Raw genomic sequence first — 23,658 nt, 5'->3', positions numbered from 1 at the left:
GAACTCCCTCTGACACAAAGATCCTCCCAGTGAAAACAGGCTCCAGGAGGAGCATCTACCATGACTGGTTGCAGGGTGAGGGGAAAGAGAAGAGATGAGCTCAGAGAGACAAGAACAAAACAGAGAGACAAAAGTTAAGGACACGTAGTAGTGACATATAAAAGCATGAGGAGTGAAAAGAGGGGAGAAGAAAGCAGAGCATCATGGGAAGTCCATCAACAGCCTGAGCCTATAGCAGCATAACTAAGGGATGGTTCAGGGTCACCTGATCCAGCTCGAACTATAAGCTTTATCAAAAAGGAAAGTTTGAAGCTGATCTTCAAAGTAGAGAGGGTGTCTGTCTCCTGAACTCAAACTGGGAGCTGCTGCCACACCCAGTCCAACATAGCCAGGCTTTCTTTGCTGCTTTGACAAAACCTCAAATCCCAGTCAGAGATGATGAGCATCATCACAGTGATGATCATTTCTCTGTAACCCAGGCTTTCTGCTTCAGGATCTGTGCACGCTCACAGAACAAGGAGACCTTTAAACATCATTTCACTAAATGGATGGACTGAGCTCAGCCTACAGATGAACTGGTGCCAGAGATCATAAAGAACATCAAACAGTCAAATTCAACACTTTTAATGGAAATATGAGATTAATGCTGCAGACAATCATGAAGCTGCTGAATTCATGAACATCAAGAATGCAGCGAGTGGTAAAATAAAGATTTGACCTCAGTGTGCTCAGTGTTCCTGTCTATTCCTAACATATTCCTAACATGATAGCTGCACTTTAGAGCTCTAAAACTGGAACTGACACATGTTTAAACTCTACATGTTACTCAGTACATTCAGTTCTGAAACTCGCCCACAGTCCAACAAAGGAAACATGGAGATCACATCAGTTTGTCACCAAAGTCTAATTATTAGGGCAACTTAACCTGTTATAATCTCGTTAACTCATTAATTGATTAACGTCAGCAATTATTTTAATCACAGTTTTTAAAATCATGATTATTGTGAAAGTGCTCACTGGCTCTGAATATAACAGCCATGGGTCACAGGAGGGATGTTGATCAGTGCTGGCTTGAAATGGGCGTCATTATGCGTCTCAGTCAATGGGAGCATTGAGGGTGGGCCTAATACTACTGCAGCGCTCACATGACCCAGGACAGAAAGAGAGGGGCGGGGCCACCCATGGCTCCAACACCATTGTGAAGTTTGCTGACGACACAGTGGTGTTGGGTGCCATCTCCAACAACGATGAGGCGGCCTACATGGATGAAGTGAAGAATCTGGCATCGTGGTGCCAGGACAACCACCTCCAGCTGAACGTCTGCAAGACCAAGGAGCTGGTGGTGGACTTCAGAAGGGGTCAGCCAGAGACTACAAGCCCATTATCATCAATGGAGCTCCAGTGGAGAGGGTGCAGTCCTTCAAGTATCTTGGTGTCCACATCTCCTCAGACCTGACACATTCAGGTCCAGACCAAAAAGGCTAGGCAGCGCCTGTATCACCTACGACAACTGAGGAAGTTCAGGGTCTCTCCAAAGATCCTCAGGATTTTCTATACAGGCGCTGTGGAGAGCATCCTCACACAGAACATGACATCGTGGTTCGGGAACAGCTGTGTGAAGGACCAAAAAGCTCTCCAGAGAGTGATCCGTACAGCAGAACGCTGCTGCAGGATTGCTCTCCCCCCGCTTCAGGACACCTACACCAGGAGATGCCGGACTAGAGCAGATACTGAAGGACCCGTCCCATCCTGGCAACAAACTGTTCCAACTTCTGCAATCTGGTAGAAGGTTCAGCATCTTCCAGGCAAGGACAGAGAGACTCAAGAGGAGCTTCTATCCCCAAGCCATCCGTGCCCTAAACACACACACCCGCCCTCTCACATCATCTATAATTGACTGAGACAGGACTCTTCCAGACACTCTAAACCAAGGCACAATGTACATTTCAATTCCTTTAATTTTAAATATATTTATATTGTCTATACTGTAAAATAGTCAGACGTCTATTCATATTAATGTACAGAATTCACCTGCTTGCTGCTACTACTGCACATTCACCCAGTGTATGTATGTATGTATGTATGTATGTATGTATGTGTATATATATATATATATATATATATATAAATAAAATATTCTTCCTCTAAACCCCCCCCCCCCCAAATTTTTGCACATGTCGAGGAGCGTGTCAGGCTACATTTCACTGTGTGTTATACTTGTATAACTATGCATGTGACAAATAAAGAACCTTGAACCTTGAACCGTTCCAGGAGGCAGTGTTGATACAACTAAAGTTATCTGTTGTTGAAGAAGTCGGTCTGAGGAACGTTCTTAGGATCAACAAATGACGGCATGTATGAGCCTCAAGACGCAGCATCACAAGAAGAACACATGAGCTGTAGAAAAAGGAGAGACTACGAAAGCCACGGCGTTACAACGTGAACCAGCTGTTGGTCTCTCTGGAGACTACTGGGCGTGGCTGGGTAACCATGGTTACCTGGGAGTTGCAGAAACGTGCAGAACATGTGATTCATGTTGCACAGCAGTGGGACATTTGAAATACAGTCAGCACACTCAGTACAGATAGTGCATCAAATATGATGCTGCTGCCAGACGTCTGCCTTTGAACACGTCCCTGCATCGCGCACAACACCAAGGTTGCCATGGCAATCACAGCTGACAGGGACAAAGTGCACAGCTGGAAGCCTGCAGGTATATTTAACATGATGTATTTCTCAGTGTCCTGTCTGTGTGTGAGAGACAAACAGCCTCTGTATGTGTGTGTAAATACAGCATGAATATGTAGAGGACATGTTTGTGGATATAAGTAAATGAAAGCTCTGCGTCATTTGAATCTTTGACTCTTGTTTCTGTTGCAGGTCTGTGACTGAACTTCTGGGAGGAGAAACGTTGGTTTCATGCTCTGTGATTCTGTGTTTTGTCATCTCTCTCAGGTGATGGAGAGCTCAGATGATGACCCCGCCTACGTGGTCAAATTCAAGTCTACATTCAGAACAGACCTGGAGACACGCAAGCAAAATGCCAACATTGTATATGTGAAAACTGCTGCTGGAGCCAGATTCAAGGAGCTCAAGTGTTTACCCAGATCTTACTGAACTCACTGCAGGAACAGAGGGTTGTTGGAGGGAAACCTGTGGAAGCAACAACATCCGAGCCACCAGAGAAGAAGTTGGCCCTGTTGGTGCTTCATCAGAGTGTGAACAGGAGGAAGACTCAGCTGAGAACAGTGTGGTGGATACAGAGCAGAGCCCACCATCAGTACAGAGGCCTGTCCATTAGAGTGCTGCTCCAACATGCAGCACATGTACTTGGCCACAGCTGCAACATCTGTACCTGTGAAAGCTTCTTCTCTGTTGCTGCTCATATTGTGCAGAAGAAGAGAGTTTCTTTATCATCAGAAAATGTCAATGAGCTTGTGAGTCTTAGCAGCTGGCTCGGTGCAGAGGAGGAAGAACATGTCAGTCAGAGGAAGATAAATGCAGTTCATGTTGTCAACTCAACCTGGACTGTTGAAAGAGTTTTTCTTTGTCTGGTTTCTGACTGAGATTCTCCAAAGGAAATCCAGCACAAACACACACTTCACACACTCAAAGTGCTGCACAGTAAATGAGCTGATGAGCGTTTGTGCTGCTGCCTGATAACAGAACAATAGTTCTGCTGCTTCCTGTTCTGCAAACACACATTTATAAATGTTCACCTGCTGTTGATCAAAGGTATGTTGGTGGCTCTGGACGCTGAGGGAACTTTGTAAAAAACTAGATCAAATGTTAACGTCCTGGCAGAGGCAAAGAACTTTGATTTGATATTTGATTAGATTCATGTTTCAGCTCAGACTGACAGAAATATTTGAACTGCTGCTGTGTTAAAGGGAACACTGCTGTTAGAAAGCACCTGATCTGTTTCTGCACACTGAATGTTGCACTTCTCACACTGCAGTACTATTAAAATAAGTACACAATGCACTACTTTTGAACTCATGATTGAATGTTGCTGTAACAAAACCATTAATGTGATTCACAGTGTTCATGGTTTCCCAGCACAACAAATGATTGCACAAGTGTGACTGATCCACTTTCTAATGTGTGTGTAGCCCACACTGTGTGTCACTGTGTCACAGGTGAGTCTGTGTGTCCAGGTTCTATGAGGACAACAGGATATAGTGACTGAGTCCAGCAGCTTAAAGTCTGACTCTATCCTCCATTTAAATAACTCACAGCAACAACTGAATAGCTTTGCCTTTGTGTAGCTGACACTTCATTTTAATGTCCTTCTATTCTGGTCCATCTGGTCTCAGTTTCTATAAGCACACAGGTTTCATCAGGACTCTATGACCTCAGTGATCTTTGCTGGGCCTTAATGCTCTGAACAAAGCTGCACAGCACAAGACTAAATAGAAATGAATCAGTCTTTCATTCTCACTGCTGTTTGACTTCAGCTCTCAATGTCCCACCATAACCCATGGAAAGAATTACTGTCCATCCAGGCTGCTGAACATGAAGCTGATGAAGGTGGAGTATTGTGAGGGCTGATGGAGATGATGATGAGGAATCCAGGAGCAGTGGGTGGATGGCAGCATCAGCATGAAGGATCAGTGTGAGAACACATCATCATCCACAAAGGAAACCAGTCTGAGTGTCTGACGCTCTTGTTAGAAAGACGCAGTCCCAGCAGTTAGCTTGTCTGCTAGTTAGCTGAGAGCTAACTCACTTGTACATTGAATACCAAACTGTGTAAACCAGGGGTGTCAAACATATGGCCCGTGGGCCAAATCCAGCCCTTGAGATAATTTCATATGTCAAATATTGATGAATTTTCAGGCTTGCTGATAATCAATGTGAGCACGGCTGAGGTTTTATTCTGATGAGCAAACCATGTGGCCAAACACTTTAAGAGACAGACTGGGATCATACCATTATGTGAAAGAGGACATGTCCCATAGACAGCAAGGGTAGTGGTAGAGACCAGTACACAGAGAAATGGGAGCTGTACTGAAATGCAAGCGTGTCAGGAAAGAGTGAAAAGGCAAAATGAGCAGCATCTGGCTGCATTTCAGTGATATTGGAGACCACAAAGCTGAGTGCAACATTTATACAGGAGATATACAGGAGACGCTGAGAGCAGAACTGATAAAATTAGGAGCTGGCTAAAGTGAGACCCATTTTTATTTCCACCCATTTTCCACTGTGGAGGACAAAAGGTTTCAAACTGGTCCAGGTCTTAAACCTCACGTGTTCTTCCTAACAGCAGTAAATGGATAAAAATAAGGCTTTTATGAAAACACTGAATAAAACTTGCTGCCTTTAAAAAGACTAAATGTACAGTTCAGTATTGAATACTACATAAAATAAACTATATATAAAGTGTGTCTGAATGGCAGAGATGCAGAACTATGTGCATGTAGCACAGAGCCACGGCTCAGTGTCTGAATGAGTCTCACAGACCTGAATGTGCTGTTGAAGCCATTTATAATTATAACGTAATTCTTTACTCGTTTGATCTGCTCCTTACCACAAGCCACCAGACGTAGAAGGTTTTGGACTTTTAACTATATTTTCTGAAGTTTTACAACTTTTCTTACTGTTAAAAACCTCGTTATGGCCATTCATGCTGTACAAAGTAATTAGACATGTGTGGTATCTACAGAAACGTCAGAATCTCAGCTAAAAGTTCACAAAACCATCTCAACAACCACCAAACAGCTGAAACAGCAGGTGAACAGATCACACAAAAAAGATGTAAACACAAATCCCCCTGATCATCTGTTTTTTAAACATGAAGCGTAGTTTTGGATGTTCATTTACTGCTGGTTCAGTGAATTTTGGTTGGACAGTGATGAAACCTGCAGCCTCAGAATCTGTGAGAAGTCTGCTTTCAGCTCGCAACAGCATTGTTGTGTTGTGTGCTGTGGATCCACCTCTGCAAACTCATCACTGTTTCACCATCATGTTTCTACTTAGACAATAACAAAGGAAGCAGTTCCCAGGAACTACTTCCTGTCTTGTTAACATAAGAGTACGTTGCCCTTCAAAACACCTCCACTTCTCCTCTTATTAGAGGACTGCCTTATTATTAATCTGCTAATTCTGTCAGTTGATGAAAGAAAAATGCTTGATCTCACCTGAGAGTTTCCAGTGTACAGTGTGGACTCTTCAGTCCTTCAGACAGAAGCTTCACGCCTGGATCCTTCAGGTTGATGTTACTCAGGTCCAGCTGTCTCAGATTAGAGGTCTGAGAGCTGAGACCTGAGGCCAGAGCTTCACAGCTTCTCTCTGACAGGTCACAGTGACTCAGTCTGAAAAATAACAGATAAACAATTACAAAAATAAAACACGTATGTTGAAGCGTAATGAGATACTATTATTTTTAGCAATATTTCATCTTGTTTTGTCAGGAAACTGAGCACTGATGCAGAGCAACATGTGGAGAGAATCAGAGGAGAAGAAGTGAAGAGAGAACAGCAGTAAAACAACACTGAATTGTTCAGTGTGCTTTTGATATCAACAGAATGTGTCAAACTTCTTTATTTTGTATTTGTTTTAGTAGAATTGATGATTATCACTTAGATAACAACCACAGGCCAGGTCTAAATTTCACTTTGGTGACAGTTACACCCAGAAATATTTCAGAAACGTGGACAATTTGTGCTCCAATGTATTCAGTACTGAACAAACTGAGTACCGATGACCACTTAATATTTTTGATATTTTATTTGAGTTGTTCCACCTGATCTGTGTTAACTAGAATAAACATTTAAAAACTAAAGCTATGATCACATATGTACTTACAGAGCTTTGTTGGAGGCTTTGACCACTGGCAGCAGCCTAAGAAGAGCCTCCTCTGAAGCAGAGTATTTCTTCAGGTCAAACACATCCAGATCTTCTTCTGATGACAGTAAGATGAAGACCAGAGCTGACCACTGAGCAGGAGACAGTTTATCTGTGGAGAGACGTCCTGATCTCAGGGACTGTTGGATCTCCTCCACTAGAGAACGATCATTCAGTTCATTCAGACAGTGGAACAGATTGATGCTTTTCTCTGCAGACAGATTCTCATTGAGCTTCTTCTTGATGTACTTGACTGTTTTCTTATTGTACTGTGAGCTGCTTCCTGTCTGTGTCAGCAGACCTCGTAGGAGAGTCTGATTGGTCTGCAGTGAAAGACCCAAGAGGAAGCGGAGGAACAAGTCCAGGTGTCCATTTGGACTCTGTAAGGCCTTGTCCACAGCACTCTGGTAGAAGTGTTTCTTTGCGGATTCTCTTGTTTCAGATTTCTTGGAGGTTGTTTGTTGTTCTTCCAGCAGATTGAGTCCAGAGTTGATGAAGGTCAGATGGACATGAAGAGCAGCCAGAAACTCCTGAACACTCAGATGGATGAAGCAGAACACCTTGTCCTGGTACAGTCCTCTCTCCTCTTTAAAGATCTGTGTGAACACTCCTGAGTACACTGAGGCTGCTCTGATATCGATGCCACACTCTGTCAGGTCTGATTCATAGAAGATCAGGTTTCCTTTCTGCAGCTGATCAAAAGCCAGTTTTCCCAGAGACTCCATCATCTTCCTGCTCTCAGGACTCCAGTGTGGATCTGTCTCAGCTCCTCCATCATACTTGACCTTCTTCACTTTGGCCTGAACCACCAGGAAGTGGATGTACATCTCAGTCAGGGTGTTGGGCAGCTGTCCTCCCTCTCTGGTTTCCAGCACATCCTCCAGAACTGTAGCAGTGATCCAGCAGAAGACTGGGATGTGACACATGATGTGGAGGCTTCGTGATGTCTTGATGTGGGAGATGATCCTGCTGGCCTGCTCCTCATCTCTGAATCTCTTCCTGAAGTACTCCTCCTTCTGTGGGTCAGTGAACCCTCTGACCTCTGTCACCATGCCAACACAGTCAGGAGGGATCTGATTGGCTGCTGCAGGTCGTGTGGTTATCCAGAGGCGAGCAGAGGGAAGCAGTTTCCCCCTGATGAGGTTTATCAGCAGCACATCCACTGAGGTGGACTTTCTAGGGTCAGTTAGGATTGTAGTTTTGTGGAAGTCCAGAGGAAGTCGACACTCATCCAGACCATCAAAGATGAACACAACCTGGAAGTCTTCAAAGCTGCAGATTCCTGCTTCTTTGGTTTCAGTAAAGAAGTGATGAACAAGTCCCACCAAGCTGAACTTTTCCTCTTGCAGCACATTCAGCTCTCTGAAAGTGAATGGAAATATGAACTGGATGTCCTGGTTGGCTTTGTCTTCAGCCCAGTCCAGGCTGTATTTCTGCGTTAAGACAGTTTTCCCAATGCCAGCCACTCCCTTTGTCAGCACTGTTCTGATTGGTTCATCTCTTCCAGGTGAGGCTTTAAAGATGTCTTCTTGTCTGATGGTTGTTTCTGGTCTGTCTGGTTTCCTGGATGCTGTTTCAATCTGTCTGACCTCATGTTCATCATTGACCTCTGCAGTCCCTCCCTCTGTGATGTAGAGCTCTGTGTAGATCTGATTCAGGAGGGTTGGGTTTCCTGCTTTAGAAATGCCCTCAAACACACACTGGAACTTCTTCTTCAGGGTGGATTTAAGGTTACGATGACAAACTGGAGCTTGAAGTTCTGAATGAGAAGAAAAATAAACACTCAATTCCAAAAAGAACTAATCTTTAAAACATGTTGCTCCATCTTCCATCTCTGGAAAATGTTCATTTATCCAGCAGCTTAAATCTTTAGATAAATCCTCTTACTGCTCTGCAGACGGTTAGCCAGCTCCTCCTGCTTCATTCTCCTCAGGAAGTCCACTGTGATCTTCACAAACGCCTCTCTGCTGCTGCTCCTCTGACTCTCAAAGCATTCTGGATAATCTGGCCTCAGAACCTTCTGGATCTTCTTCAGCTCGTTCTTCACAAAAGTGATGATGTTGTCCTCCAGCAGCTGGAACAGAATATTTATGAATGAGCCAATCAGACTGAAATCATGGAGCCAAACATCAGATCCATGTTGGACACACTGACGATCCACTGGTCTACAAAGAGCAGCATGGAGATGACTGTGAACAGAACAGATGTAACAGTAGTTGTTGTACATGTACAGACCATAAATATGGAGTCCAGCTGTGTTTGATGCTGCTGGGCAGACTGACCACTGGGAACCTCTGAGCTCTGCTGCTCCACTCTGTGGAGGAACCATGAAGGATTAGATCAACACAGGATAAAGATCCAGGAGTTTCTGCTCAAATAACTTCATCTGAATCAAGTCTGTCAAGTTTTAAACTCTCAGATTGTGAACATATCAGTAATTTTCAGTCTGTTTTCATGGACGTCCTTTCAGTGGTGATGTCAGGGATGATTTTGAAGAAGCTCATCAAACTGAACCATCAGCAGATCACTGCTCCAAAACCAGAACATGATCCGAGGTCTCCCTCCACCACCAGAACACCAGCTTTACTAACGTGGTAGATCAGTGTAGTACAGATCAATAACTGATGAGTCATTTGATCAAAATCACTGAGTGCTTCACATCTGACCCTCTGATGCTTCTGTAGACATTTTGCATATTTAATGAATGTCTGACAGTTTTACATTCATTCTATGAACACAGTGGAAATGTTGTGTTATAGTCTCCATGTTGTTTCCAGCATCATAAATTCTTAAGTTCAGAAAATTAGATTCTTTCTTCACAGCTGAAAAACAACAACATTTATTCTCTATTGAAATCTGCATCGTCCACTCCAAAGGTCACAATCTGAAGGTAACATCTGGTTTTGTTCCCTGTGGTTAACTCTGAGCATCAGTATGGTGGGATTTATCCACTACATCCACACCACTGTGGTTCAGTGTTGTCCTGATGGAGTAACAGCAGCCAGTATGATCCAGGCTTTAGCTGCTGGGTCTCTGTGTGACCTCTCAGACTGTTTAACAGATCAGACACAAAGAGAATCAGAGCAGCTCTGTTCTTTAAAGACAAACATGAACCCACTCAGGTCACACTTTCCCCACAGATATGAGCATCACTGTCCTCAAACAGCAAATGACCAAGTCGAACATTTGGATCTTTTCTCTTTCATTGTTTTCTTTTTAATGGATATTTGTAACAATCTGAGGATGTTTCAGGTCATATTTATCCAGAAAACACAAACATGTAAAGGAGTCATCACAGCTCTCTGACCTCGTTGCTCCAGGGTCAGCACTGAAGTATGGAGGTTCACCTTTGGACCGGTCACTCCTCACAGACGGACAGCTGGACCCTGCAGACTCTGCTCTGTCCTCCTCTTCCTCCATCATCATCTTCAGTCAGTCTGAGAGGTAAACCACAAACACTCAGTGAGTTCACATTAACAGGAGGAACTGAGTTACAGTCGCTGACCTCTGACCTGTCATGTAACATACACTCAACAAAAATATAAACGCAACACCTTTGTTACTGTTCCCATTCCCCATGGGATGGACGTAGAGACCTAAAATTCATTCCAGATACACAATATAACCATCCCTCCCAAACAGTGGTCACAAATCAGTCCAAATGTGTGGTAGTGGGCACATCTGCCATATTGAGATAATCCATCCCACCTCACAGGTGTGCCACATCAGGATGCTGATCTGACATCATGAGTAGTGCACAGGTGTACCTCAGACTGCCCACAACAAAAGGCCACCCTGGAATGTGCAGTTTTTTGCGCTATTGGGGGTCTGGGGACCCAGAACCGGTCAGTATCTGGTGTGACCACCATTTGCCTCATGCTGTGCAACACATCGTCGCATGGAGTCTATCAGATTGTCAATTGTGGCCTGTGGAATGTTGGTCCACTCCACTTCAATGGCTGTGCGAGGTTGTTGGATATTCGTGGGAACTGGTACACACTGTCGTATACGCCGGTCAAGCACATCCCGAACATGCTCAATGGGTGACATGTCCGGTGAGTATGCTGGCCATGCAAGAACTGGGACATTCTCAGCTGCCATCTGCCCTGAACAATGTGAACCATGATTCATCCGTGAAGCGCACACCTCTCCAACGTGCCAGACGCCATCGAATGTGAGCATTTGCCCACACAAGTCTGTTACGGCGACGAGCTGGAGTCAGGTCAAGACCCCGATGAGGACGACGGGCATCCAGTTGAGCGTCCCTGAGACGGTTTCTGACAGTTTGTGCAGAAATTGTTTGGTTGTGCAAACCAATTGTTCCAGCAGCTGTCTGGGTGGCTGGTCTCAGACGATCTTGGAGGTGAACCTGCTGGATGTGGAGGTCCTGGGCTGGTGTGGTTACACGAGGTCTGCGGTTGTGAGGCCGGTTGGATGTGCTGCCATATTCTCTGAAACGCCTGTGGAGACGGCTTATGGTTGAGAAATGAACATTCAATGCACGGGCGACAGATCTGGTTGACATTCCTGCTGTCAGCATGCCAATTGCACGCTCCCTCATTGCTTGTGGTATCTGTGGCATTTTGCTGTGACACAAAACTGCACATTCCAGGGTGGCCTTTTGTTGTGGGCAGTCTGAGGTACACCTGTGCACTACTCATGATGTCAGATCAGCATCCTGATGTGGCACACCTGTGAGGTGGGATGGATTATCTCAATATTGCAGATGTTCCCACTACCACACATTTGGACTGATTTGTGACCACTGTTTGGGAGGGATGGTTATATTGTGTATCTGGAATGAATTTTAGGTCTCTACGTCCATCCCATGGGGAATGGGAGCAGTAACAAAGGTGTTGCGTTTATATTTTTGTTGAGTGTAGAAACCAGTAGGATCTCAGTCATGAAGGTCATGTGATCTAAGGAGCTTGGAGAGAAAAGAGACGTCTTTAAGTTTCTGGAAGACGTTTCATCCAAGAAACTTCTTCAGCTCTAAAACCAAATGGTGGAGAGTCCCAGATATTTAAACCTGAGAGGAAAAGAAAGCATGTCACTGACCCACCACTGATCATGAGATGAGTCACATGATCAATAGTGGGTCAACAATATAACAACAATATAAACACTTATTTCAAGGGGGAAACTGAGAGCCTGTTCACCAGGAGCACAAACATCTGGAGCACAGACACCTGGAGCACAGACATCTGGAGCACAGATACCTGGAGCACAGACATCTGGAGCACAGATACCTGGAGCACAGACACCAGGAGCACAGACACCTGGAGCACAGACACCTGGAGCACAGACACCTGGAGCACAGACACCTGGAGCACAGATACCTGGAGCACAGACACCTGGAGCACAGACACCTGGAGCACAGACACCTGGAGCACAAACACCTGGAGCACAGACACCAGGAGCACAAACACCTGGAGCACAAACACCTGGAGCACAGACACCTGGAGCACAGACACCTGGAGCACAGACACCTGGAGCACAAACATCTGGAGCACAGACACCAGGAGCACAAACACCTGGAGCACAAACACCTGGAGCACAGACATCTGGAGCACAGACACCTGGAGCACAGACACCTGGAGCACAAACATCTGGAGCACAAACATCTGGAGCACAAACATCTGGAGCAGCATGTCGATGCTGTTGGCTGAGATCCTGAAGACTGAAGTCCAGGCAGCTCCAGCAATGATCCACTGATGTGTTTTTATTCCATGTATGAATGTTGTTATTGACAGAGATGACGTTTGTGTGTCAGTGATGCAGTGACTGTTGTTGTTACCTGTACAGGCTGGTTAGACTCTATGAAACAGATCATACAGATCTCTGCATGTTAGAAGAGACTATTAAAGGTCATGAATGAGACAAAGGCAGGGAGGCGTCCTTTACAGCTAAACAGCAGAGTGAGAGAACAGCCAGCACCTCTACATTTATCACATTATACAGCACATGTATGATACTGACAGGGATGAGAAGAACTTAGTGATTCTGATCCCATCATTGATATTACTTATTGATTCTCAGTAGCTCTGCTCTGACAGTCACCACCATCACTGAGCAGCATATCAAAGACATTTGTGCACATTAACTGCATGTTGTGGCTCAAATGTTTGTGCATGTTGGAGGCATTTCCTCTTTGTTTTGATCAGTGTTGGTCATTACTCAAAACAGTCATTATTACACATATTACACAGAACACTTTGATTAAAAGTAATGGAGTACGTTACTTCATTACTCCTCATAACATTACTTTGATGTTACTGTGTAAAATGAACAAATGAGCATGTAACAACATGAAGCTGAGGTACAGCCCCACACACCAACACAGATCCTGATGAGGTCACGTGATGTTTCTCTGAGTGTTTATGAACACAAATCAAAGATGAAACAGCACAAAGACACTTCAAAGTGATTCTACTGTAGAAACATGAACAGGTAGAAACCTGCAGCCTGACTGCTCATCACTTTGTTACCTGTTCAAGTTCAGCAGCAGCAGCTCACTTTATCACGGTGCTGGTCTGGGGTCAGTGTTTACTCAGCTTTACGTCACTCTGGGTTCTTGGCTAGCTTAGCGTTAGCTTAGCATTAACATGCTGTCAGGTGTCTCGTGTGTAAATATTAATCACAGTGACAGTAAAGGAGGTAAAGGGCTGTGACGTCATCACGTACGCTGCGTCCTCTGTGGGCTCTGAGTGAACTCAAAGTACAAACTACAAGTACACAAACACGAACGTAGCTCAGAGTGGCGGACACACTCGGCCTCGTTGGTCCAGCTGTGAGTCCGTTACCGTGAACTATGGAGCGGCAGATTTGTGCTGAACTAAGCTGCACACAGCTGATGTTAGCCAGGAAACATTACACACTGACTTTAATGGAGAGACCGGAAATACAAACACACACAGTTTGTTGTGTGAAGAAATCAAACACGAGCTGAACAAACAGTAAAGTTCCTAAAGACAAACTGTTAAAGGAGGAAACAAAGCAAACTTACAGTTTCTTCACACACCAACAACAAGCTCCACTCCACACCTGGGGCCCGTTCTTCGTACGTCGCTTACTACATCCAAGATCAAATGACACATCCAAGATCAAATCATCGCGCTAACCGTGAGCTCGCTAATCCGGTTCCCCGAACACACCTGCTGTTGACGATTAGTACAGCTGGACGCAGTAATGTGACATCACTGGGTGTCGTAAAAGGGGCTACGCATCGATAGTAGAAACATTGATCGGCAACCCGCTGATTGGTCGGCGAAAATGTCGACGGAGCGCGCTCGGCTCGGTATTTTTCGGCAGCAGAGCAAGAACTCTTGAGTGAGGGATTTCAGGAGTTTCAGAGTTTAATCAGAACGCAAGGGAACACTGCAAAGGCTGCAAAAGCAAGGAGCGAGGGCTGGCAGGAAGTTGCTGACAAATTAAACTCGTAAGTAATTTAATAATAACAATAATAATGGAGTGGATTTATATAGCGCTTTTCAAGGCACCCAAAGCGCTTTACAATGCCACTATTCAGTCACTCTCACATTCACACACTGGTGGAGGCAAGCTACAGTTGTAGCCACAGCTGCCCTGGGGCAGACTGACAGAAGCCAGGCTGCCATATCGCGCCATCGGCCCCTCTGGCCAACACCAGTAGGCGGTAGGGTAGATTTATTATATTACACTATATTATCCAATATTATATTACATTATATTATAATATGTTATATTTTATCCTCTTTCACATTAGAGCCACGACAGGACCCACTAGAACATGGGAACAGGTAAAAGTGAAATATAAGAATATTCTACAGAATGGTAATATTTATCACTTATATTGCTTTTAGTCTCTTGGAAAGAGACCCTGGAATAATCTGTTTGTTTATAACAGCAACCAAGAAAAGGGCAGAGCAAAAAAAGACAGGTGGTGGTCCTGCACCCCCTCGTCAACAAGTTGGTTAAGTGAATAATACCCTCACGGGAAAATCGACATCTCTCTATGAGCACACTGTCGCGCTGAGCTAAAGGATCCTGTCTGTCCCGCAATATACGCTGAATTCTGAGGACTCTCCTTATCAATCTTGCACCTTCCGCAATGGGTGGCTCGCGTATACGGACAGGACATGGCTGCGACAGACTTCCCAAATCCACCTTCGCTTTTAAAGCCGTGGTCTCTCATCTTGATTACACGAAGTAATTTACAATTGCTACTCTGAAATATGAATTACATCTGTAATAATCACATACATGTAATAGAATGTTAATAGTACATTTCCCTTTTTTAGGAAATGACCTGTGTGAAATCAATAAAAGGATCAAGTGCTGCATTGTCTTTAGTTACATTGATGTTATTTATTTATGGTGAAACAGTGGTAAAATATCGCTGTTGCTTTCGTATAAATGACGCGGACATACCTGCGTGGCCGCGATCTAATCCTGTTTACATAAAGTAAACCTGCTCCCGAGCAGGTTTACGCTTACGGCTCTGTTGCTATGACAGCAAGTCCTGGATGGGCTTCGGGGAACCGACTGATCCAGGATCACGCGAAATCGTCAACAATCTAATCCGGCTAACCTACTTAGCGAGGTACGAAGAACAGGCCCCTGGACACTAAACACGGACACACAGGTGAGCTGCTTCCTGGAAGGAGGCGGGACTCCACCTGAAACTCAGCACAGGTGGGAGGGGCTCAGCTCTGTGTGTGCTGATGTGTTAACTTTAAAAATATGCCGTCTGACTGCTCAGACTGAGTCAGAGTAAAGTTCACATGCTGACGTGTGGAGACATGAAACCTTGTTGTAGCTGCAGGTGTGAACACACTGATCCCAGATCAGCTCTGCTGTATTTGTAACATGAACATTTCTGCTGCAAAGCTTCAAATGTTCAGCATGTTTCTCTGTTTCCAGTCTATAGATCCAGTCACACTTTCTACCTTCACCTGTGCAGTAAAGACTGAGAGCAGAGCTGAAACCAAGCGTCCAATCAGTGAGCAGCATCAACACCTGAGCTTCATTCAGACTCTGTTATTGAAGATGTTGTTGGTACAAAGTTCATCTGCTGCTCACATGAATCCATGAAAGATTTATTTCACTGAATGTTTCTTCAAAGCTCATTTCAACCTGTTGAAGTCATGAATGAAAGTGCAGACTGAGAGTGGATCACATGATGTTTGAGGTGTGTCATGTGACATGTTCAGTATTGTCACACATGTCTAGATTGTCCCTGATATCATAACTGCTCAAACACTGATGATTATATTTGAAGAATTATTCCTGATGGCAGCAAAGTTTGAATGGAGCTCTCTGTCTGTGCTGATTTGTCGCCCTCTGGAGGTCAAAGCACAAACTGCATGATGTCACTGTAACCACCACAGTGACAGGAAGTGTTTTTATGACTGAAACACTGAAATGATGCTAACGGCTGTCGTTAGGCTCACTGACAGCAGTGCTGATGTGTTCATGTCAAACACTGGCTCAGGTCAGACTCCTTCATCCTTCTCCAGCGTGAGGCCGCCCTCAGACCCACAGGAGCTCTGACCTTTGACCTCCTGACCCTAACCATTTTAGTCTTGTTGCATCTTTAAATGCAAATCCATCCAAACTGTAGCCGAGCAAAAGAAGCTGGAAGCTGTTCTATGAATGATGTTGTTGAAGGAGCTTGGAAAGAAAAGCGTCTGGACTTCTTTAAGTTGCTTGAAGAGGGACATGGACGTCTTAACGCCCACTTACATCCTGGGACATTTGATCACAGGAAATCACATGATAGGGTGGGGCTAGATCTCACAATGGGTTCACCCAAAACCTTGGCTGATTGAGACCCACACCCGTTCTCACACCGTGGCTCGTGTGATTAGGTAGAGGATCAACAGGGGCTCCATGTCCCTGAATTTAAACTGAATCTAAACACACCGTGCACAATGCCAAGTTAGATAATGGTTAAAAGAACAAGATGAGAATAAATAAAAAGATAAAATAAGGATAAAAAATAACTTAAAAAAATAAAATAAAAAGATAAATAACTGCAAATAAGTACAAATAAGTAACTGAAGACACGTGTGGTCTGCAGATGTCGATGTACATGGATGTACATGGAGTTTAATGTGCAAAATGAACTTAGTGTGCAAAGTGACCTGATGTGCAAACTGCAGTTTGAGGTCGGTCAGCTGTTCAGGAGTCTGATAGCAGTGGGGAAGATGGAGTTGTTGAGTCTGGATGTTCTACATTTCACACTTCTGAACCTTCGTCTCGAGGGCAGAGGTGTGTCTCTCCTCTGGACTCTGTGATGGTAGCTGCTCTGCAGAGAGGGCAGCGGGGTCCTGATGATCTTCTCCACAGTTGTTATCACTCTCTGCAGGCGTTTGCGGTTTGCAGTAGTGCTGCCGTACCATGCAGTGATGCAGCTGGTCAGGCTGCTCTCCACAGTGCAGCTGTAGAACCTGCTGAGGATCTTGGCCAACATACCAAATTTCCTCAGCCTCCTCAGGAAATACAGCAGCTGCTGAGCCTTCTTGACCAGCTGTGTGAGTTTGAGTCCCTCACTGACTCAAACTCCTTCAGTGACACTTGCAGCCTTGCAGATTAGTTTGCTGATCCTGATGCATCTCTGGAGCTGATGCTGTCCCCCAGCAGACAACAACAACATAGATGCTCTCACTAGTCCACTTTACCCTCTAATCACATCTCTGACATCTGCAGGTTGCTCCATAGAGACTCTTGTGCAATGCCAGGTGTTTGTGTTTGTCTGTAGGTACACATTAGATATGACCATAGACGCACACACACAAGTGAACACAGCAGCACAGATGGTTTCCACCTGCTTCCCTCTTTCTTCACACAACTGTGAGGATGATGAAGAGGTTTCAGGACGAGGTGGTCAGCAAGCACAGGATAAAGCAGGGCCATGAAACTCTCTGGTGCAGCAGATGTTTAATCAGACTCAGCTTTAGGCTTCTTTTCCCACCTGGCAGCAAAGTAACAGCTTCACTAATGTGAACAGTCACAATGTTAAACGTTTCTATATCTTCATATATTTTTATCTGTTGATGCTGCAGAATAAAGTCTGTTAACAGAGTGCAGGATGTGTAGAGCAGGTCCAGCTCTCCCTTTACTGTGTCCACTTTCATCAGCCCCTGTGAAGTGACACAGAGTGCATGTGTGTCTGTCAGCTGTTGTTTGTTGTGAAGGATGGAACAAATGAACACACACTTTTAGAGAAATCTGAAAAAGCAACACGTGCTTGGGCTCCTTCTGTGCTCGTCTTCATTAATGCTGATCTTTCTTTCCTGTTTGTTCTTTGGCACAAGCTTCAGTCTTTTCTCCCAGGGCTCCTTCACACTTAGAAACACACCTACATTCATTTATACACAAACATCATGAAACAAAGGCTTTGTAAAAGAGGACATGAGATCCTCTCTGAACAGCACATTCATATCAAACACAGGACTGAACAGGATATACTGAGTCTGTGCTGTTTTCATTGTTACTTGCTGAGTATTTTTCCAGTGTTTGAAATGTGACTCAAGTCTGATTCTTCTACTGTGTGTGAACTCTAAGCAGCTGCATTAAACAGCTGCTTTTCAAACCAGGCTCAATCCTATGACTCTGTGAATGTAAACTTTTGTCACCTGCATGAATAACAATCCTTGATCTATCAGGACTGCAGTGCTCCTGTGATCCCAGCTTATAGATGGAGGCTAGCATGAGAGGCTCAGCAGCTAAAGCAGCACACCTGGGTCTCCCAGCCTATTAAAAGCAGCCCTTTGCTTCACCTGCTTCACTAAACATTATTATTATTATTTAAGCAGAGTGGTGTGATTGATGTAGGCATTGCTGTGTGACAGGAGGACTTTTCTTGAAACAGCTCGTGTGACGTGTGACGTGAGCTGACGTAAAAACAGTGATGTTAGCTTGATTCTCTTGGCTAAAACTATTTTAAAAAGAGGGTCAATCATGCAAATCTGCCAATAGAAGCCAAAGTTACAGCCCCTCAGAGTTTAAAGAGAAAAGGCCCGTTTCCAACACTTGGTTGTGCAAAGGGAAACAGGCCCACAGTGCCTGAGTGTGTGGGTAATTCTTCAAATAATATTCAAAAGCAAACATTTTTAAGCATGTAAATAAAATTCAATCATTTCTGCTCTTCAATACCTAAGAAATGAAAACTGGCAGATGGTCCCAAAATGTGAAACGCCTGGCTATCTGTGCATTTAGTGCTGCAGGTTTTCACTGTTTACCTTCAGAAGCATAAATCTCTGCACAGATAATCTTCATATGTGGATTCCTGGTTTCTGCAGTTAATTGTGACCCAAAGCGTATTTTTAAAGTGGTTCCAGGCAATAAAGTCTAAAAATAAATACATCTACTTCCTTTTTCTGTGTTCCAGCCTCAGTGACTCTGACACAGTGCTGTAATATTTACACCTCTGATGAAAGCAGAGTTTGTAGTTGCAGAGAAATACTCGACTCATTTTGGGCATTTACGAGCAGGAACCTCAGAAAGCCCCTCGCTGCTTCACTGGTTAAGAAGCAAAGCAAACATTAGTTCACAGTGATGTTAATTAAGGCCCAAAGTTTAGGAACGAACGTCAGCACTTCACTAATGAATGTAATGCTGATTCATGTGCTTGTTTTGTAATGTGCATGTTGTGCGTTGCTATTTCCCATATTCTTTGGCACTGATAGATGAAGAGTCTCAGGCAGGACCGAGGCTGCCAGCTGCTGACAGTGAGCAGGGAGAGAGCAGCAGAAGCTGGGCAAGAGCAGGGCACCTTCAGCCCCCTTCATCAGTCAGAAATCATTTGGGTGTCTGTGTGAAATGTCTGATTTTTAAAATCTTTTTGTAGACATATTTATTAAATGTTTAACAATTATATAGAAGAAAGACAATGTAAAGAACAAAACATGACAAAACAAAAATGAGTTGAAGTTATGAACTGTTTCTGAGAGACAAATAACACCAGGATCCTTTTTGTGTAGCTGACAGCTGGTAACTGTGCAGGGGCGGGTCTAGCAAAGTGTTGCCAGGGGGGCAGGTAGGGCATTAACAGGGAGAGGGGGGCACAAAGAAATACTTTTCTTTCTTGTTCTCATTTAAAATGTCTCACTTTTAATAAATAATTATCTGAATCTTACAACAAACGTTTTCATCTGATGTAAAATGTATAGAAATCCATTATTGTACATAGTCATTTTTTAGGGTCCCATCATAATTTCTTCAGAAGTAAGTACTGCATATGATGCCAGTGTTTCCCACATTTTCTAGATTCTGCACCAGTACTGTGTGTAAAATGCATCAAAAAGTCCGTTTGATTCTTTCTCAGCTGTCTTTCTGTCTCCTTTCACTTTTTAAAGGTTGCCATGTTAGAAAACATATTTTGCCCTGCCGTGCTGTTTATTGATGTGGCAAATGAAAGGTTTATGAAAACATATCTAAATCTGTCATCAGTAATCAGCAATGATCATGTCTCACCTCTAGTCTCTGTCTTAATGTCAGGTTTCCACCGTGTGTTGTAGATGTTCAGGAGGTTAACTCGACCAACAGTCTACTTCCTGTTTAGAATACCAGGACAGGGAGGATGGTGCAGGTTTAAGTTTATTAGACTGATGCATGTATACCAACAAGACAGCGTCCATCACTGTGACAACAGCATTTGTTTTCATTCAAAGGCTTTATGGTTTTTCCTTTAATACCTGGGGGGCCGGTCTCCAGTCAAAATGCCCGGGACCATTTTTTGTCCCAGTCCAGCCCTGGTGTCAGATCTGCATGCAGTGTCAATGAGACGATCAACAACAGATCAGACAAAACACTCAGGCGGACACTCCTCTGTAGAAGGAAACATGGAAAGTGTGAGGTAATCAGTGCACAACATCACTTTGTATTTCAGGCTGTTTTTATATAGAACTTCAGCACCAATGTAAAAGTTCTGGTTTTAGGAAGATGAAGAACATTTTCAGGAAGGATGCCGTCTGCAAGCAGAGCTGCTTGAACCTCAGCGCTGAGGTCCAGACTACTTCCTGTGAAGCCACGTGATGTAAATCTGCTGCTGTAACTTCACAGTTTACTGAAGCTAAATGCAACGTTACCATATAATCTGTTTTCAACAAAGGTTTCACTCCGCCCGGTGTTGATGGAATGATTCAGGCCGTACTCGTCAGGCTTCCCGTCGACCACACGCATTTCAGTCACAAACCCCGTGACTGACAACAAGGGAAACAGCAGAAGAAAAGATGTGAAAAATACTGGATGATGATGATGGAGGATTAACCGCGGTGGCTAAACTGTTTCCTGTCTTTGTGGGCGTACTCACAGGGAAGTTTCCAGGCACGTCAGTCTTGGTGGCTAAAGTCTCCATTTTCCAACATGTATCGCTACAGGTGCAAAGACACAACATTAATCATCAGTGTAAATATTTTAATGCTGTCCAAACGGTGTTTGCTTTGTCTGTCCTCTCGCACTCACAGAGGAAACGAGGACGCCACCTTCAACCCATCTTCAGTTGGCTCAACCATGGCCGGACTTCCTGTTGGCTTTGTGACAGCAAACCACTTGAAATGAGAGCAAACTGCAGTCAAGCACCACTTACAGCAACCTGTGGACACGCAAATGGAAAGCACTGAGAATCATACAGAAGCATAAGAGCTGTTTATTGTAACACGTGTGTGTGTGTGTGTGTGTGTGTGTGCACATTAATAATACACTGATGTATGTTAGTTTGATTTATGCTATATCTGAGAAAACAACTGCAGAATTTTACATCAAAGTTTCCAAAGCTGATGTTTTGTTGTTCACTCTGTTTTATATTCATATAGTTTGTTGTTTTTAAATCAGTGGACAAAATAAATATTATCACACAAAATCCAGGGTGAAACATAACCAAATAACCTAAATGGTGAAGTCATTATAGAAGTACATGTTGCAAAGGTCAGCCTCCTGTATAGACTGCTAAACTGTCTGGGGGGGCCCTGCCTGTCCTCGTTGGATAAGCTCCACCCCTTTTCCATAAGACGGAGACATTTGTATGAAAATAGATGGGCAGTAAAATAAAAAATAAAAAATATTATGGATGACTCTGTAAATCAAAGTCCGCCTGAGGCAGAAGCAGAAACCATGAGGAGCACAGCACCACTCGCAGAAGGGCACGAAGTGAAGCCATAGCTGCTGAAGAGTGAAGACGTGATGATGGAGGAGATCACAGATGAAGATCTGCTGCCTGCTGACTCTTTATATAGAAGAGTGAGACTATCTCCCCACCAACAGCTGCACTTATACAAACCCCAGGTGCTGGGATGGCTTTGAACATGTGACATTTTCTGCAAACACATGGACAGTTTCATAAGCACAAAGATTATTCCTGCAGCGGCAGAATCGTATCCACTGTGTGAGAGGTGAACGTCAGACAGTTCTTAGAAAATGTAGTTTCTCTTTAAGCTTTTAACGTCTCTTTTACCCCCATTTGTCTAAAACTACTTGACAGCCCTTCATGTCAGAGGTTTATTACCTGTGCAGGATGGAGCACATGGTCTCAGTCAGGCTGGACACGATCACTCCTACAGGAAGTAAATGTGATTTTATTTCACCTGTGAAATGATGAAAAACAGCAGAATAGCTCACGCTAACAAACGGGTGTTGAAATGTTTCATTTTCTGCTGTTTCACAGGTCAAAAAGGGCGTCGAAGCAAACTGAAGCTGAGCTGCTGCTGCTGTTGTAGTGCAGCATCTGCTGTGTGCTTCATCAGAGAACCTTCTGTACACAGCAGACAGAGGCTGCTGCCACTGAAGTCCATCTGCTAGAGAGCTTTAAACACTGGTTATTGAAGTGGCTTTGATGATACTGATACACAGTCTTTGCTGCTGTCACAGGACAGGGATCCACCAGGGAGTAGTTGTCAGGATAAAGAGCCTTCGCTTCTCTAAATATAAACTGGATACTTGTAGGAAACTTTGGGAAGCAGCATTTTTCCTCATATCGTCTAAACTGAAGTTAGCTCAGGTGCTTCTTCCATACTTGCTCTGCAGAAAGCCAAAGAGTTTGGAGCTCTGCAAACATTTGCAGCACAGCTGGATGTTTGTAACTTTGGTCACCTCTGTATCATCCCTCAGATTCTTTCTGCACAGCTTTGAAACCACGACAGCACGAGTGATGCTGAGGAGACGTCCAGTTTAAACAGACCTTTATTCCTGGAACACAAACACATGAAGTGATGCTGCTAAAGAAGAACATTTAATCGCACTAATGAATCAAGCATCTGTTTGTCTGTCAGTCTGTCAACAGTTCCTCTGATCGACTTCAGACTTGGTGGGTATTTTGTTTTTGCAGCGGTCAAAGTCGATCAGCGTGTTGCTTTGTCTGCTGTAAATCTGCCTGTACAAAGGGAAACATGCATGTTTTAGATGCAAACTCACAACATGGCTGCATTTTTGTGATTATGTGTATTTTATATTGATTTATTCTATTATGTTTTGTATATGAATCTTTACAAGTGTGTCGATACAAAGGCTTGATTAAAACAAAGGTCTCAGCTGTGCTGTTAGGGATGCTCTCATATTTGTTTCAAATGTAATAAATCAAAGGATTTCAGGCTTTTCATCCTTTTTATTTGTTTGGTTCTAACAGCAGCTGGATAAAAACATGCAGGTGATGAATATAATTGTGTGATATTATGAGCATTGTGAATAAAGAAAGAGCAGAGATAGTAAAAAGGAAACAGGTGATGGACGTGAGATTTTCAGAACAAAAGCTCCTCAGTGAGACGATCACCTGGACACAAGGTCAGGCAGCTGGGACTCATCTAGAGAGCAAAATGGAAAAGTGATCTGTGCAGA

The 23,658-nt window shown here is 43.9% G+C and overlaps 1 protein-coding gene across 2 annotated transcripts in view; it reads right to left on the bottom strand.

The window, feature by feature from the left end:
• Nucleotides 1–6,047: 6,047 nt before the first annotated feature.
• Nucleotides 6,048–23,658, bottom strand: part of LOC146606839 (protein NLRC3-like) — a 154,224-nt gene continuing 136,613 nt past the window's right edge. The window contains exons 4-5 of one of the 2 annotated variants that reach the window (XM_085349226.1): nucleotides 6,808–8,605; nucleotides 6,048–6,314 (exon numbers count right to left, since the gene is read on the bottom strand). In XM_085349226.1, the coding sequence (XP_085205352.1) occupies nucleotides 6,137–6,314; nucleotides 6,808–8,605 (1,976 nt within the window). In that variant the 3' untranslated portion in view covers nucleotides 6,048–6,136. Of the gene's footprint in view, nucleotides 6,315–6,803; nucleotides 8,606–8,733; nucleotides 8,786–23,658 lie in introns of those variants that run through there. The other variant, XM_085349230.1, reaches the window with a different exon arrangement.

The sequence above is a fragment of the Diplotaxodon limnothrissa genome, unplaced genomic scaffold, assembly GCF_057381915.1.
Source record: "Diplotaxodon limnothrissa isolate DT_005_m unplaced genomic scaffold, D_limnothrissa_male_GT1.1 unmapped_scaffold_4, whole genome shotgun sequence".
NCBI classification, from domain to species: Eukaryota; Metazoa; Chordata; class Actinopteri; order Cichliformes; family Cichlidae; genus Diplotaxodon; species Diplotaxodon limnothrissa.
This window is presented reverse-complemented; position numbering and strand designations above follow the sequence as displayed.